General features: G+C 43.6%; 2 protein-coding genes across 5 annotated transcripts in view; one reads left to right on the top strand and one right to left on the bottom strand.

Moving 5' to 3' along the window:
- Positions 1-4,393, top strand: part of VMP1 (vacuole membrane protein 1) — a 108,032-nt gene extending 103,639 nt beyond the window's left edge. For all 3 annotated transcript variants that reach the window (XM_024573282.3, XM_024573283.4, XM_045182244.3), the window contains exons 11-12: positions 2,384-2,486; positions 3,571-4,393. In XM_024573282.3, coding sequence (XP_024429050.1) covers positions 2,384-2,486; positions 3,571-3,714 — 247 coding nt within the window. In that variant the 3' untranslated portion in view covers positions 3,715-4,393. The remainder of the gene's footprint in view (positions 1-2,383; positions 2,487-3,570) is intronic.
- A 4,196-nt stretch (positions 4,394-8,589) lies between these two features.
- Positions 8,590-17,371, bottom strand: part of TUBD1 (tubulin delta 1) — a 28,936-nt gene continuing 20,154 nt past the window's right edge. Inside the window, exons 9-11 of one of the 2 annotated variants that reach the window (XR_006653011.3) lie at positions 16,726-16,904; positions 14,233-14,315; positions 8,590-13,038 (exon numbers count right to left, since the gene is read on the bottom strand). Coding sequence is in view for 1 of the 2 variants with exons in the window: in XM_045182389.2 (XP_045038324.1) it covers positions 16,802-16,904 (103 nt within the window). In the remaining variant the exon portion in view is untranslated. The other variant, XM_045182389.2, reaches the window with a different exon arrangement.

A 17,371-nucleotide genomic window follows, 5' to 3' on the forward strand; every position in this document is an offset into this window, starting at 1 on the left:
TATAACTCCATAGCACCTTGAAAAATTAATCTCAGCATTAGCCCAGGAGAATTCTTTGAAAGTTGCATATCTTGTAAATATGTAATGACATACATTCTCTGTCAGCCAAAGCGGACTTCCAATGGCAAATCATTTATCTTTTCAAATTATTTTGAAGGGAATCTAGAATGATTGCTGCTGGTCCCTCCCTCATTCCCCTCAACAACAAAAACAAAAAGTTAGAACATTCCTAGCCTTTGGATATTGGTTCTTAATTTTCTCTTTAAATAATTACTTGACCCTAGAGCCCAAGAAGGGTTTGAGGGGAACTGTCAGCCCCGCTTCTGCTCAGCTCCCTTCGGAAGGCAGAGAGGTCTGAAGCGCGAACAGGACACATGTGGCGGGACCCAATCCTGGCGGACATTCGGAAAGGGACTTTTCAAGTCGTTTGTCGAACAGCCTAGCTGTTTAAATTAGCATACAATCAGTGCAGCCTTTCTAAATAAGGGTGTTTTTCATCTTTAAAAAAAAAAAGGCATAGGCATTAAGTGTGAATGAATCAGTTTCTGAAGGAAAGTTCTTACAAATCTGCAGTCTTCAATGCCAATTTTTACGTATATTTCAGTAGAATTGTTTTTTGTAGTGATGTGATTTGTTTCGAGTGTAAAGGGATGAGGTATTTGCATTATATAAAGAACTGCACGAAACTTTCTCCTTGTGAAGAGAAAGTTTGTGGTGCTGCCACTGCCCCTTTCTCCCCCAAAGCGTCTCTGGTGACCGCAGCACAGCTCAGGCACAGCTCTGGGTCCTGCCGCTGGGCACTCAGAGACTGAGGCTGTGGGGTGGGAGGCCTCGCCCTTCTCCATCTGGGTGTCTGTCACTCGGGTCTCCTGGTCCAGTCGGTGCAGCCACAACCTCTGCTACGTGTGACTCTTCAGGGCCTTTCACATATCCTTCAGTTTTCATTCAAGGTCCGCTTCACCCCACACTGCTCTCTCCTTCCAGTTCTTTTGCAATGTAACTCTATACCAATAAATTTAGTGGGGATTTGTAAACTCTTGTTCCCAAATCAGTTTGTGTGTGTGTGTGTGTGTGTGTGTACATGTGTGTTGAATCCCTATAATGATTTTAGGTCTCTTGTGGGCTTGGACTGTATCCCCGCCATAGTACTGGTTAGTGTTGGACACAAAATAAGGACTCCATTAGGTGTTTGGTGGTCAGCAACTAAAGTAATTAAAGAAAAGTGTCTGCCAGGAGTTTTATATTTGTCAGCTTCTGGTAAATACAATAGCAAAAATGTTCTCTTCCTCGACCCCTCTGCTTTTGATTACAGAAAGCAGCAACTGAATTGTTCTAGAAATGAGGTGAGATTAATCTAGTTACTTAAAAGGGAGAGCATCAGGCGCATGTTGAAATGCCTTTTGCTGGCCCTAGAAAAGAGACTGGGCTTATTTACCTTTTAGCCCTATTACGACAGATGGGAAAATAACGGGGTATTAAAGGGCACAGAAAATAGAGAGGTGTTTGGTTTTCTAAGTTGCTCCAAGTTACCATTTTAAAATGCCTGCAAGCATTTCTAAAGCGGGAGTCCGGTAGCTCCAGTTGCCAAACCGGTTTAGCAGCGCTGCCTCCTCTGATTCTGGGTGAGAGGGAGCTCTGAGTACCTGGACTTACCGGAGATCCCTATCCTGATCATCTGAGAACACGCAGTGGGGCAACACACCACCTGCCATAAACCCTGAAGTGATTCCAGGTTCAGAGTTCCTTCTTTGTCCCTTTGTTAATCACTGACTTCTGGCTGGTGGGAGGTGCCTTCAAATTCGCTAATGCATTCTTTTTGGAAAGGGATGACGCACAGATTGTCCTAATAAGGACTTAGACTGAAAAAGTACCACCCTCTCTGAGCAGAAGGGACAAGTCAGAGAGAGGGCGGGCAGTTTCTTTTTCAACTAGGAATGACACAAGCATAAGTCATTTCCTTATTAATCGGTTCAAACCAGTTCTTACAGGAACTGCTGGTGATAAATGTGGGACTTCTCAGAAGTCATTCATTTGACTCTCTGTACCACCCCAGAGTACATCCTCCACGGAGCTCGCTCCACTGCGGACCGACTCTGTTGGGAGCAGGGAGCTGAGCTTGTGTGCTCTCCCACACATGTTGGTGGGAGAGATGATTCTCCTTTCAGGAGTTGTTAAAGGAGAATTTTTTATCTACTACATAAATTTTTATCTACTAAAAAGAGTTCACAAGATTTCGCCAGCTCTGCTGATAGTTTTACTTTTTTTCTCTTTCTACCAATCCCTGCTTTTTGAATCCAGGCGGTAAGTGGATTTTTCTTTAACATTTTTCCTTCTTCTCTTCCCAAATGTACCTTTTTCCTTGGGTTGTTGTCCCTGCTCCCAGTGCTGTCCCCGGCATAGGTCCATCTCTGCAGAAGCCATTCCAGGAGTACCTGGAGGCCCAGCGGCAGAAGCTTCACCACAGAGGCGAGACGGGCACACCACAGGTGAGACTTGCCTCTGTTTTCTCCCCTCCAGCCTTCGCCCCCAGTTTTAGGCTGAAATTACATTCTCAGCACTCACAGCATTTTTAGACAAATAGACTGAGGTTTGTGTGCCAGACAGTCTTCCCGAACAAAAGTTGTGGCTCTGTTTACTCAACTGGTAGATCTGTCTTTGAATCAGAAAATGTAACTTCTGTTTTGTACATCTCCTCCCCAAAACAAGGGTAGGGCTAGTGGAAAATAATAGATCTGTTATGTAGAGTGAGTTGCTGCCTTGATCTTAAATGATTTAGCGAGTCTACTTCCTGAATGGATTAAAATGTTGCGATTTATAGCATAACAAAGTATTGGACTTCCTGAGGTCACTCGAACATCTCCCTTCATTTTTTGCACTATTTTTCTTTTTAGAGATAGGAAAACAATCATTTTTAATAAATTAAGGCTCTTAGTACAGCTGAACATAAAAACTTTAACTTACACTGAGCCTGCCTTTTCTGTAAACAGTTCCGGGACAAAGGGAGCCGGCTGGAAGAGGATGAGTAAGCAGTAAGCTGAAATGGGAAACTCGAGGCAGCACAGTGGGGGTTGTTTGTGTGTGCTTTTGATGGCCTTCTGCTCTCTGCGTGGCCCTTTGCTGCCCTCAGTTGACCAAACATGATTTCAGGACTAGATAAACATTTATATTTTAAAAGCTGCTCCCGATACTGGAACAAGAATGTATAACTATCTTGACACCATCCCGTACAAGTGTCTGTGTGGTGACTTTACATAGTAGAATTTAATCAAAGGCTTTGTTCTTATGAAGTAAAAGACAAGCGATGACCTCACACTCACCCCGTTCTAAACTCCATGAGTCAACGTTGACTTTGTAGCCGACAAAGTGAAATTTTAATAACTGGATGTAAAAAGGCCTGAATGTAGATTTCAGGGTAGCTACAGACATGAAACTTTTCATCTTTAATTGTTTATACTTTATAGGTTATAGTTCCCAAGTTCACATTCTTTTCCTTAAAACATTGTAGATGATCCCCTTTATCCTACTGAAATGATGAAGCGTTTCTCGATCATTCTGCGTTTATTCCTGCAGGGAGAAAACTGGCTGTCCTGGGTGTTTGAGAAGCTGGTCGTGGTGATGGTTTGTTACTTCATCCTGTCTATCGTTAACTCCATGGCACAAAGCTATGCCAAAAGAATCCAGCAGCGGTTGGACTCAGAGGAGAAAACTAAATAAGCAGGAAGAGCTTTTTAACAGCAGAAGTGAGAATGGATGGGTCCTACCTTAATTGGGAGGACTCCAGACTAGGAAAGAAAATTCCCTTTTCCATCCTGTATCAGTTTAATTTTCTTTTTCTTGAAAGCAGTTTAGTCCGTATTTTGCACTGACATACTTTTCCTTTGTGTGTTAAGGTAAGGTATCCACCCTCAGTTCAATTCACGTTGTATTTTATTAGGGTGGAATGTGATGTTCAGCAGCAAACTTAACAGAAACTGGCCTTTTATTTGTTGCTTTCAAAAGGCCCACATCATACAATTAAAGAATTCAGGACACCACAAAAAAAAGTTCCTAAGTATGTTAACTATGTCAAGCTTTTTAGGCTTATCACAAGTAACTGCTTTGTTTTTCTAAGTCATCAAAATGTATATAATTATTAGATGGGATAACAGTCTTGCATGTCTATCATGGTGAAATTTCATATGCCATCCTGCCCGGCCCTTCCTCTCCCACCTGCAAAAAAGGCCATTTTATGATGCATTGCACACCCTCTTGGGAAATTGATCTTTAAATTTTGAGACAGTATAAGGAAAATCTGATTGGTGTCTCTCAAATGAGCTGACGCCATTTTTTATTCTGTATATTTAGAATGAAGTCATAAAAAAACTTTATAAAGACCTCTTTGATCATTCCAAAATTGTGTTCGTTTTCTTGAGCGTTTTGATTTTTTGCTTCTTTTAGCTTCTACCAACTGAATGGCAGCCTTACCAAACCCACCTACAACCGTTAATTTCCTAAGCCTTCACTTACTTGCACGGAAAGGGACACCACCAGGCATTTTGTTTAGGTTGGAGTCGGGCAGCCAGCTGCACACTGCTGAAATGAATGGCGACTTACGAATTGGCGTGGTGAGGGGATTTCTTGGTTTGTGGGAACAGGAGAGATGGTAGTATGCAAATAAACACTGGAGAGAGAGAGAGAAAACCTGTTTTTAAAAACCCACACTTTTCTCACATGTTAATTTTAGCTCAGTGTGTACTCTGGTTTTAACAGAAATTTATATGTAACCTACTTTACTTGACCTTTTCAGTTTTGTCCTGTGATTTTTCCTTTGTGATGTTTCTAGTTAACCTGGTCATTTTGTTTTGCTTGGGAAGGAAATAAACAATTTCACTTTTTTCCCTTTAGGGAAGATTGGTACTGACATTACGTTGAGGGTAGAACTGGGTGTGAATCTCAACCGGCCACAAGTGCCTGGTCGGTTTTATCAAACCCCGCCTGAGTGTCTGCTTGTCGTGCCCATCGTTGTGACATCTCCATGGCCGTACCACCTTGTCGGGTAGCTTATCAGACTGATGTTGACTGTTGACTCTCATGGCAACAGCAGTCGATGGGCTGTCTGACATTCTGGTATCTCTCATCTGACCATCCATGCCGAATGTTCCCATTCACACATGACCCAACATCATGGTTTATGCTTTATGATTTCTGCAAAAACCCTGTCCTCTGTCTAGTGGTGCTTTGAATCTTTTATGCCATGATATTGCAGCATAGGCAGGAGGATTTTATGGAAAATTGGGATGCTCTCCATGACCACAGCTAAATGAATAAAGTATAAGCAACTGGCCTTGTAGGTTTTGAAAAGGTTGTTCTTAATCTTTTTTTTCCACCCAGGGACTTTCTAGCAGTATGACTGTTACCTTATTAAAAAGCAGTACCCAAACGTTTTATTTTAAATAGACTCACATTAAAAGCATAATTGTTTTAGATTCTTTAGGAGTCATGTAACTTTTTAAGTCAGCTTCTAACCAGTTGTATTTCATCTTACACCTGCATTTTATTTGGTGTTTGTCTAAAGAAAGGAAAGAGGAAAGCAAGTGTGAATTGTACCATTTGTACTAAATCTTGGAGATTTTTTTGGTAAGTTTATTTCAGGGTAGGATATTAGAAAAAGAAAAAAATTGTGTCTCAGTCTTAAGGTCTAAGTGATTAATACATATGACTTAATGATGACTGTTTGCTCTTTCAAATGAATTGACTTTGAAAACAAATGAAGAGCATCCCTCCTCCTTTCCTCCACTAAGTGTGCAGGTGGCATGCTTGGCGATCCTGCTGGCCTCCAGCTGGAGTAGTATGCCGCCACCCCTCTGTTCCGGTGCCAGGTGTGTTCCTTTCTCGTATCCACCAAAGTGGGTGCGAACAACTACATGATCCATCCCAAAGACACCCCTAGTTAATTCCAGCTGATGGGAGACCAGAAACTTTGTAAATGGATGGTTTGATATTGCTGCAAATAAAAAAAGAGCTTGGGAATTTTGATTCCATCTCTACTTTGTTTAAGCCTCATTTTGTGCCTTAAATATCTGCAGTGTTTTAATCACTTCTCAACTCAGTGACTGTCGAGGAGTACAAGACAATACAGTGCAAAAAATCAGCAGTTCACACACTTAGGTGCTGAGGAGCAGCTCCCTTAGAACTGCGCGGTTTGGAATGACGCGCGTTGGTTTCCGTATTCCCAGTATGTCTGTCGTGTGGAGCGTGGGGCTTGGAGGAAGAGGAGATCTTTACTTTCGTTTATAATGGCCACTATTCCCATTCTCTAGGATCCAGAAAACAGTGCTGGGGTGAAGTTTCTGGAATACACTGGTTGATTCTGTGTCTGTTGGAGCAAGTGCTCCTGAACAAACAGGCTCAGCCCATGTTCCCGGTGTGCCCTGTGCTGTCTGTAGCTTTAGTTGGGCAGCATGAGACCCGTCTGCTTTCACCAGTCACTCAGCACCGACTCACTGAGTGCAAGTAATGCATTAAGCCAAATACGATTGCCTGCTTGTACCCTGGGGAGAAGTGTTTTGACTGACCCATGTGTGAAGAGCTCAGAGAGGTGAGGTGCCCAGCGATTCAGCACCACATTGCTTTCCATATATTTTGAAACCTACTTGCCACCACATGCAATACTCCATGGTGATGGTTCGGAGTCCTGCCTCTCACATAGGTGACCTTGAGAACGTTTTTAACTCTGAGCCTAGATTTCAGCTATGAAAACATGTATATAGATAGCCAGGTTGTCTGAAGGACCAAATCAGATAAAATATAAAATACTGCCATAAATGTTTGCATGTTCCCAACTTTTGGTTTATCAAAGATGGTATTTGATCCACATGCACAAATTAAACAAAATTGCATTTATTCCAGAAGTGTTCTTAAATGTTCTTGGTGTATATGTGCTTGTTTTGGAGCAAATACAAATAAGCCCCTAACTAGCCTAGTTAACGTTACAAAGCAACAGTACACAAATTTACTGTGAAGTAGTTGAAAATAACTTTTCTACCCTTCCCACCTTAAAATGTTGAGCTTATTTATTTTTATTATAAAGACAGTTCGTACTAGAGAATTTGGAAGGTAAAGGAGGGGAAGAGGAACTACCAGTTTTTAGTTCCTTGTTAGACTCTCCATACAGATTATCTAGTGAGATTTGATGGATGTGAATCGATTTTAAAGTTTATTTAATGTAGTGGCATGCAAGATCTTCCTCATTAGGCCTCAAAATCTCATTTCTGTTAAGAAAAAAGGCTTATTTTATTAATAATTATGCTCACAAAAAAGTTAAAATCAACTATGCAGGAGTTCAGTTGCCATTTTTGACAGCTGAGTAACATCCCATCTCTAACTCGTATGGGTCAAGGTTTCTCCGGCTTTCACAAAACGTGGTAAACGAAATGCTGCACCAAAGTGGCATCCCAAGTGTTTTGTCCCTTTATTGTCAAAGACAAGAAAGCACATAATGTACTTGAAGAGTCTAGAAACAGTTGAGTCATTTGTGTCTGGTAGTCAAGGGCTTGGGTTCCTGTCCCTCCCTTCCCAACAAGGCCAGAGTTCACCTAAGGTAATGTTTTTGCCTTGGGGGTGAGGCTTTGAACTGCGGCAAATAACCTACATGTATTTGCATATTTGACCAGTAGTCATAAGAGAGATTGTAACAAAAACCTGTGCTGAGCAGCTGCTTACTCATGGTCTTTAGAATTGCCTGGTGCTAGCATAGGCAGGTGCCAGCTGTTTGCTCATTCTTTGACCCACTGGCCTTGCAGTCACTGTGTGGGTGTTGATACTACTAAATTAAATGGGGAAAAAAAATTGATTTAGATGGCACTCACTCTCCACCCAAACACCCTGGATTCATTGGAGATCTGAGATTCTAATTCTGTAGTTGGGAGATGGGCCCAAATTGTGGCCCAGAGAGAGAGTGAGTCAGTTGCAAGTGGCTGGCTGACTATGGGAACAGAAATGAGATGCAGTTCAGAGGGTTTGTCGTCAGCCAAATCCACAAATGTGCAGCCTTTTGAAACGTTGGACATCTGTTCCTCTTAATTCAAAACAAACTTTAAAAAGCACAAAGTTGCTTGGCTCCGTGTTCCTTTGTGTCAGCAGCGTTACTGCTGTGCGGTAGAAAGCCTGGAATCCGAGTCCGGGAGCGTGGGGCCGTGAGGGCGGACCAGGAGCAGGGAGGTGGTGCTGCTTTGGGAAGGGAGGGGATGATTTTACCAGACGAGAGTTTGGAAATCCCCTCCGGGGTCAGCAGCCCAGGTGTTCAACCCGTGTGTTAACCATTCCCAAATGACTCAAAGGACGTGCAGGGAGGGTTTGGACACGCTCCAGCACTGCGTCTACAATGCGGCCTTTATCTGCGTTGGAGACCACAGTTCTTGACGGGAGGCTCTGACCTATTCTGGGCATCTGACTCAGAGGACCCCCGAGCCACCTACCGCAGCTGACCGTCCTAGCCGGCTCTTTAAGGAAAAGCCTTGTTCCTTCAAAGAGGCCTCTGCGGGCCACTTTTCTCTCCCCCAACTAATGCCAAATATGGCATTTCCCTGTGTCGCCCTCTGTCCCTGTGGGGAACAGCATGAGCAGCTTTTACCTTCAGGCCACTTTTGACTGACAGTGTTGCTTCATTGTGTCCCAGTTTGTTTCCTGTGGGGAGAGGGTTTTCATGGAGTGAGACGCTTTGGGAGAGAGGGTTGGTCCTGTCCCTGAAGTGGGGGAACAACCGGTCAGATCACTGTTGTCCCTGTTGGCTTCTCGGGGGGTTGTGTGGGAAACAGAGGCCCTCGGGCTCACGGCTCACAGTCGAGCTGAAGCCCCGCAGCCCCGTGCACCACGTCGCCGGGAACCGTGTTCTCAGCCTCTTCTCACTAGTTAGTTAAGAAGATGGAAGCCCAGCATACTGAGAGGAGGCCTTTCTCTGTTTCATTTTTTAGTGCAGCTCGCAGCCCCTTGAGAGTCACTTTCACCCAAACGAGCCCTAACGAAACCTCTTAGAACAGCCAAACTTTCTCTGCCGAACCTCCCGTAGTCTGGCCATCCTGGAGGCTCTTCAGACATCTCTGCTCCGTCCTGCCCATTGCACCAGCCCCTTCCCATCCCCGTGCGCATTCCACGGTATTTGTTCCCACCACCGGCAACCAAGATCAGCTCCCAGGAACCTCTTATGCCCTGCACCAGGAAGCAGAGTGGGCTGCGAACTTGACTACTGTTTGCTCAGTTTATACCAGGCATTGTTTTCAGTGCTGTTCCGTGTGCGTTGTGTTTAATCATTAAATCCTTATGGTCAACCCTGTGAGGAAAATAAAGCAGAGAGGCTCAGCGATTTGCTGGAGGAAGTAAGGAAGTAGCAGAGTTCGAATTTAAACCTAGGCATTCTGGCTCTTAGCCACTCAGTTCTGCGGAGAAGTCCAGGCTTCTGCGCACTTGTTTTAGCTTGTGATCTCAAGTAGGGAACAGAGAAAGGGACACAACAAAAAATCAAGGCCACAGTCTAAGAAGCTTTGCTGTTTAAACAGATGAGCAGCCTTTGTGCTTCTGTATTCCAGGGGTGGGAAAGGCCAGCTCCTGTGTGGGCAGTTCCCAGAGTGCTGTTTGCTGCAATTATGGTTACAAAGCAGTTTCTGTTTGTACAGGCTTTTTTCCTTTTTCAAAGCACTTTCACATCTTTCTTTTAAAAAGATTTTATTTATGTTCACAGAGAGGGGAAAGGAGGGAGAAAGAAAGGGAGAGAAACGTCTGTCCATTGCCTCTCGTACTTGCCCAGCTGAGGACCTGGTCCGCAACCCAGGCTGGTGCCCTGACCAGGAATCGAACCGGTGACCTGGATCTTTTGCTTTGCAGGATGATGCCCAACCCAGTGAGCCAAGCCGGTCAGGGTGGCACTTTCACATCTTGAATTTTATCTGATCTTCGTAATAACCTTATGAAATAGTTAGGTCCAGTAGACGCATTAGCCACACCAGGGGAAATTTTTTACTTTTTAAATCTACTGGTTCTCTACTGTGGGAAGAGACAAAGGTGTTGAGAAAGGATGTCCCTCCAGCTACAATCTTCTTGGGGGTGTTATGCATGTATGCAGATAACTACATAGACAGCCTTATGGCAGGCAGCATTCCCCAACCTTTTTGGCACCAGGGACCAGTTTCCTGAAAGATGATTTTTCCATGGACCTGGGGGTGGGGGGTGGTTTCGGGATGATTCAAGCTCATTAGATGCACTCTCACCTGCTGAGCGGCCTGGTTCCTAACAGGCGCGACCAGTACCAGTCCCCGAACCGGAGTTTGGGGACCCCTGCTTTAAGGACAGGATTGAGAAGAGGAAGAGAATGGCTGAGTAGGTTTCATGAGGATGTGGCCTTTGAATTGCAGGTGGGGGTGGGGAGAGGGAAGGTCTAATCAGGGGAAGCCCTATGACATGAGAGACTCTGGGAAAGCGCACGAAGGGGGAGCCCTGTGATGGTAGAGGTCACAAGGCCAGTGTGTCAGTTACCTCTGGTATTCTACATAACTCATAACTGTGCTGTTTGGTTTTGCTCTGTTTCCCCTCATGTGTGTGTGCAGGGCCTGGCACTTGGGGGGCTCACATCGAGTGTTTGCTGAATGAATATTGCAATAGTTCAGGTGAAGCAGCAGAGGGGATGCAAAGGCAGGCAGGAGATGCCGCCTAAGTAGGGTCCAGGGTAGTCGGTAAAGCTGCAGTAAAGCAGGTGGAGTGGAGGTGAAGAAGGAACGAGAGAACCCCGGGAAGACAGCAAGGCCTGTCACTCACTGAGCCAGGAACACAGGAGGAGGAGCAAGTCTGAGGAAGAGAGACACTATTGTGTTTGGAAAATTCCGGGGGGAAGATACTGAGCAGTAGAAGGGTGGGGCGTACTGTGGGCCTGCATCTCAGGTTTCCTGACTCCAAGGCTCCTAGCGAGTGTGCTATCCGTTAGACCACTCTGTAACTTCTCCCTGTTAGAGAAGAACTGGACTTGTCTAGAGAATTCTCTAGAGTCATGTGCCCTCTCTACGTTCCCATGAGGGATCGTGTTGTGCAGCTCTGTTCTGGAAGAGGTGGCACTTGTGACTGCATCTTGGCGCCAGAGGAAACCGCTTTAAATTTCCTCTCCCCTGGTGCATCCTGCTTTCTTAACCAGCGGCTCCTCCCTCCGAGAGCTGGGAGGATGGCAATTCCTGGATAGATTGTCTGTCTTTATAAGGAGAAAAGTTTGGCAATGTGATTTCCTGTGTATTTCTGCTAGAGTCCAAGATTCCAGTAGTGCTAGCCTAGGCAGCAGGGACAGCCACCTAAAACCCAATGTCATAAGTAGTCCCGAGTACGTACGAAGGCACCGTCCCAACGGCCTTTGCCAAGCCAAAAGGCAGGATCACAGTTTTATTGCACCTTCTAGAGCATGTGGTCAAAGCGGCTTTCCATTTGGCTGCTTTGGTGCTGGGGTTGTTTACATGCTTCAGGAAATGAGTTATCCTTATTGAAGTTGGCTGGATAGGACTTCAGAATAAATGACATGTGACCACAATTACACCACTCACCAGGAGAACCGGGGTTCAGAAAAAGATTTACTTGTGCAATAATCCTTTGGTGGAAAAAAGAGGTGCAGAACTTGAGTATTCCGCTCTCAGGTGGGCGCACAGTTTGCGAAGCCTGGGGGAGCCGGGCTGTTGCTCTTCCTGGCTCTCTGATGGAACCTTGCTGGTCTGATGAGAGCCTGTCTGTGGGGTGACTTTGCACGGTTTCAGGGGGAAACGGGAAGCTGAAAGGGTGCTTTTAGAAAAATAGAGTTATCAAAGAAATTTTCAGAATTCCTGTATTTTCTTCAGACGTAAAGAATCGGAATATAAAGCATATCCCTGGTCTCTGCAAGGAGGACGTAAAATGTTCTTTCACATGCAGAAGCTTTCTGACCTGACACACTGCTTTTCAGGCTGCTCCCTGACTGCGTGCGTGCGTGCGTGCGTGCGTGCGTGTGTGTGTGTGTGTGTGTGTGGTACGTGTGACAGTGCTCCCTGGAGTAGGCAGTGTGCATTAGAAGAATACGGTGAGGTGATAGGGATCACCAAGTCAGTCCTTAACTTCTCCCTTCTCTGCCCCTGAACGAACCTGCAGCATCCTGTACTTCCTGCACCTATTTCAGTGATAGTTTGTAGAACAATGCCGCTTGCTACTTCCGCCCCTTGTTCCTGCCTTTGATTCATTTGACTTCTTCCTCCATTCTTCAGACTGTCTCCAGGTGTTAACATCCTTTAAAAAATCATTTGAGTTATTTTATCTTTAAAGGCTTTGTTTAAAAGAAAAATGCAAGCAAAAGAAATGCACGAAAGAAAAGAGTAAATCCCCGCAAAGAATTTGCTCTGAAACCTGGTGTATCCTGTCAGTCCCGCTCAAAAACGCTCCGAGCTCCCTCTTCTCGGTCTTCGCGGCCTGGCAGTGGGGGCGTGGGGCACAGGGCGCGGGGGCACAGCGGGTAGGCAGGGATATTGGGGCCTACGTGCCGTCTGGACCCTCAGGGCGGTGATAGATGGCTCCATCCCTGTCCTTACTGAACAAAATGAAACGTCAGCATGTAGACAGATCCCCTGTTTTTCTAGACAGCATTCATTGGCCATTTCCGTCTGCCTCGGCCACTGCCGCACACGTAGGGCGGGACGGCGGGAGCCGGGGAGCGGCCGCCCTTCGGAAGGCGTGGAGTTCCGGAGCAAGGAGTTTAGACTGTAGGTACGAATTTAAAAACAAAGGCATTTCCTCGTTCTTTTAATATATTGTTTGCATTTATATCATCTCAAAGGGCTTTTAATTATAGAAGATGGCTTCACAGACAAAATAATTAGAATTATATTACTATTTCCAGGTCCTCAGTTTCAGCTAACGGCTGTGAGATCTGTCGCCAACAGGGCAGCTTTAATGGGCTTCATGGTGAGCCTTTAGTGTTCCAGCTTTCCATCTCTTCCGTTGGTTTTTACACTTGCCATTAATCTGCTCAGGGACTAGGGAGTCTCTGCCGTGAGCCAGGCGTATGCTCTGCAGGAAAGAACATATAAAATAGTGAACTCGAGGGCAGGGGCCAGGTTTGATTCATTTTTAAAATCTCCCTCTCCTAGCACAGTGGTTTTCCTTGCAGGTGTTCAAAGGATGTTTGTTGAATTAAACTCACATCCTGCCTCCTTCATACTGTTCACAGGACAAGCTCAAGCTAAGGCCTGTTTTTTCAAAAAGGAAACTCCCATCTTTTGTGCGTGTCGTGGTCGCTGCCCTCACGTGTCTGTGATCTCTCACCCGGCAAGGACGAGTGTGCTTGACTTGTTTCTGTCATTCCCGGGACTTTGCTCCTGAACTGTCGGATAGCCCTGCGCAGCAGAAATACAATGCAAGCCATATATCTAATTTGAAAAGTTTTAGTAACTGTATTTTAAAATCTAAAAAGAAACAGGTGTACCCAATTTGAATAATTCACTTAACCCAGTATGTTCAAAATATCATTTCAACAATTTAAAATATTAAGATTTTACATTATTCATATTGTCTTCAAAACCCCATGTACATTTTACACTTAAACAACACTAGCCACATACCTTTCTGCACAGCATGAGTATATAATCTTTGAATTTTTGTGTACTCACCATGTAAATAAATTCAAATAGGACAAGAGAGCTAGAAAAAGTGTCCACCTTATTGGCTGCATCAATAGCAAAGCAGATAAATTTAGATAAGATGGAATTATTTGCTAGGTGACATGTAATTTATCTTACTGGTTCTTTTTAAATTTTTTTTATGATTTTAAGGAGAGAAAGAAAGAGAAACATTGATTTGTTGTTCCACTTATTCAAGCACTCATTGGTTGATTCTTACATGTGCCCTGACCAGGGATTGAACCTTCCACCTTGGCATCTCAGGACAGCTCTCTAACCAACTGAGCTACCCAGCAAGTGCTTGTTGTTTCTTTTCAAACTATCCTTGTAAGCTTTTAGATTTTTCATCATTAGGGAAGTCTGTAATTCAAAAACCAGAGTCTTTTTTTGGAAATGCTGCTAAGCTATTGGTTCTCTGGGGGCACCATCAGTTCCCCTGACACTCCTTTTCGTTTCTTCCTGCTGCACTGGCTCCCCAGGGTCCAAACGATCGGGCTTTTCGATCTTTCCTCTTCTCTCCCTTGAACGCCACATCTTTGCCAGCACTGACCCCACACCGTGTTCCCCGGAAACGTGAAATACTTACATTGTTTATCTTAACTTCTTATGCGAGCATTCCAGCTGGTGGAAATGGAATTCCATTTATCTATAAGACTGACACTGCATGGTCTGAGTACAGGAGTAGGAAATTATTTAGTTAGAAATGTAAAGTCAGATTTTTTTATCCCACATTCCTAAACCCCATAGGAAACAATATGATTGATACAGATAAGCAAATATCTCTTAGATAACTGGTTAGCTGCCAAAAATGGCAAGGTAGTGGGGTAAAGCCGTGTTTGGTGGGTAGGTGGAAGAACAAGAAAGGGTTGACTGCCAAACCTTGGGTTCGTGGGGAGAGAATAATGGGATAGGAACATATGGAGCATGTTTTTAGCATTTTTGGACAGGAATTCAAGTGTGATAAACATGGTGGTCGGCAGAAGAATCTGGTGTGTGCACTGAGGAGTCTACTCTGCGGAGCCAGTGAGGAGATGTTTCCGACGAAATGAAAGCCCAGCCTAGAGCTCCCAGTGCAGTGTTCTTTCCCATGTGCCTCGGCACTCACTGCCCGGGGGGCATCCTGCCTCTGTGGGGTGGTGTCTGTGGGAAACAGCGCTCCCGTCCCCAGAAAAGAAACCACAAGTTCAAAGCTTCCGGGTCGGGATGCCCAGGAAGCTATGGTTCTGATGTTGTCCTGGCAGATGGGCCATTTTGTGCACACGAAGTACATTTCCAATGCCACCCCTTAGCTTGAATTGGGGATCAGCTTCTCTGTGTTAAAAAGTGTTAAGTTAAAATCCCCGCTCTTACAGCAAAACGTATTATTCCACTAGACAAGAAAAATATTTCCATGTAAATGTTTAAAACAACGTTGCAAATATTTAGGTATCCACATATATCAAATGCTGTAGCCGTGGATCATAAAAAGGGTCAACTCACGTAAGTGAGTGAATCTAGAGCTCTGTCTAATTGGGGTTTACTTTTAACGTTCACCTGTCGTTGATTCCATGAGTTCCCAAATTAGAAATATACTTGTCCCCATGGTACCTCATGGTACCTTTCCTTTTTAAAAAATTATTTGATTGTTCAATTACAGTTGTCTGCTTTTACCCCCCACCCCCCACCCCAGCCAAACCCACCTGCCTCATGGTACCTTTCTTAAATACATAATGATTTCAGCTTATGACTCTGAGCTAAACTCTGAGCAAGTTTCCTTAGAATTAGCTTAACCTGTGGTGAGATCATTCAGTTACAGTCTTTATTAATGCTGGTTTAGTTTGGGAAATGGTTTTGGTCTTTGGATCTCTTCAATGCTAAACAATTACTTTTAACTTTATTTTGTAAAAGTTATGATCTAATTATTTTCAAGTATACTTGGGTTAACGAAATGCAGCAGTGGGGTGTGCCTGTTAGTGGCCGAACAGACCACTTTTTACATTCCTTAGAAATAAGATATGGTTCAGTATTCTAAGTCATAGCAACAGTTGATAACAAAAACAGCAAAAAGGTAATCATTTCCATATGGAAAGAAAAGGAAGAACCAGCGAAGCTGTGAACTGCCATTTTTCCAAATAACAATAACTCACCACTAGTAGATTTGACAGAAAGGGCAAATGTTCCTATTTGTTTTCCATTTCACATTTGTTAATATATTGCATGTGATGTGTTTTATTGAAATACACCATTCCCCTCACTCTGCTGCCAATTTCCAATTGTGTTTTTGTCCTTCTGAGTGAAACTCATGTCTGGATGTGCCAATTTCATCCAACACAGTATTTCCTTGGTAATAATTTTCTCAACTTAGTGAAATCTTGGTGAAAGCTCTTACCCCTTTTACTGAAAAGCATATAGCCATCTTCTAAATAACTACAAGTAATTTTAGAGCACTAGGCGAATAAAGTCAGTTTCTGCCTTGGCATTCCAAGATCTAAAAGAAAAACTGACCCCACTTTCTGATACACAAAAAGTTTAAGAAATGCAAACAAAACAAACATTTACTTATTTAGTTTTATATATTTAAGCATGATGTATATTTATTAACAAAATCTGACATTTATTTTTAAATAGCTGCCTGAAGTGGAATAATGTTACCTGTTATAGAATAAAAATATTCAAAATACGTATTCACCCTGTAGCATTTAACAACAGCTCCCTCTTGTGGTTCAAAGCATTCACTTCAAAGATAAATACATTTAAATACAGAATTGCAATTTCTTAGCTTAAAATTGTGCTGAAGAAGTGTAGCTCCTATTTCATGAATCCTTTTTGGAATAAAGAGGGAAGAGTTATATAGGGACAAAACAGAATATTCCCTTTTTTGCATAGTTCCAGAGTTCCAGCATCTCAGCAAAGTATTTCCAAAGTTCTTTACAGAAGCACCGATTTTTTTTCCTAACAATGAAAATACCAACTAGATGTTTCATTGAAAACATGCTATTCTCCATATAAAAGGTTTTTGTCCTGTTCTGTGGGCATAGTATGCAGAAGAAATCAGTATCTGACCTGGTTGCTTTTAAAAGATCAAAATTTGAAAACTTACAGGGAAAACAGTATTGAAAATATTTGAGTCTGAGAGTGACGTAAGGTACTTTTCCCCGTGAACCATCTGTTCAAGGTCAGAGATTGCAGTAGCTGGCAACAACCTGTTCTAACAAAGTGAAACTGTCCAAAAAGTCCTCTTCTTCAATTCCAAATTTTGTGTACTGATGAATGTAGGCTCTGGTAAAAGAAACAGAAAATGGAAAATGGAAAATCCCAGACATATAAATAACTCTTAAAATCAAACATCAGTCCCTAGCTCATGGACACTTAAAGACAGCAGAATCTCTTCAAAGTCTTATATTTGCTTCAGTGTTTGTTCCAAAGATCAGCCAACTTTCCAAGTTGATGCAGGCTCCTGCCTTTTTTAGTGTCCAAGACAGTGGCGATAAGAAGGACACAAGGAAGAGAAGCAGGTTCGGATTTGGTTATCCACCCAGCACATACTCAGCACCCTTCAGGAGACGCCTAGGTTCAGCATAAACTCTAAAAAGTGCCTGAGAACTTTTATCTAAGGCTTGAAACTGTAGAAAGACATTAATCCAGTTCTAGGAAGGCAGTGAAGGCTCCCAGGCATTTTTTTTGACAACTCTTAATTTGCAGTTATGCCAGGTCCCCCTTAATATCCCTACTCCCCAAAATGTTGA

The sequence above is a fragment of the Desmodus rotundus genome, chromosome 9 (assembly GCF_022682495.2).
Source record: "Desmodus rotundus isolate HL8 chromosome 9, HLdesRot8A.1, whole genome shotgun sequence".
Lineage (NCBI taxonomy): Eukaryota > Metazoa > Chordata > Mammalia > Chiroptera > Phyllostomidae > Desmodus > Desmodus rotundus.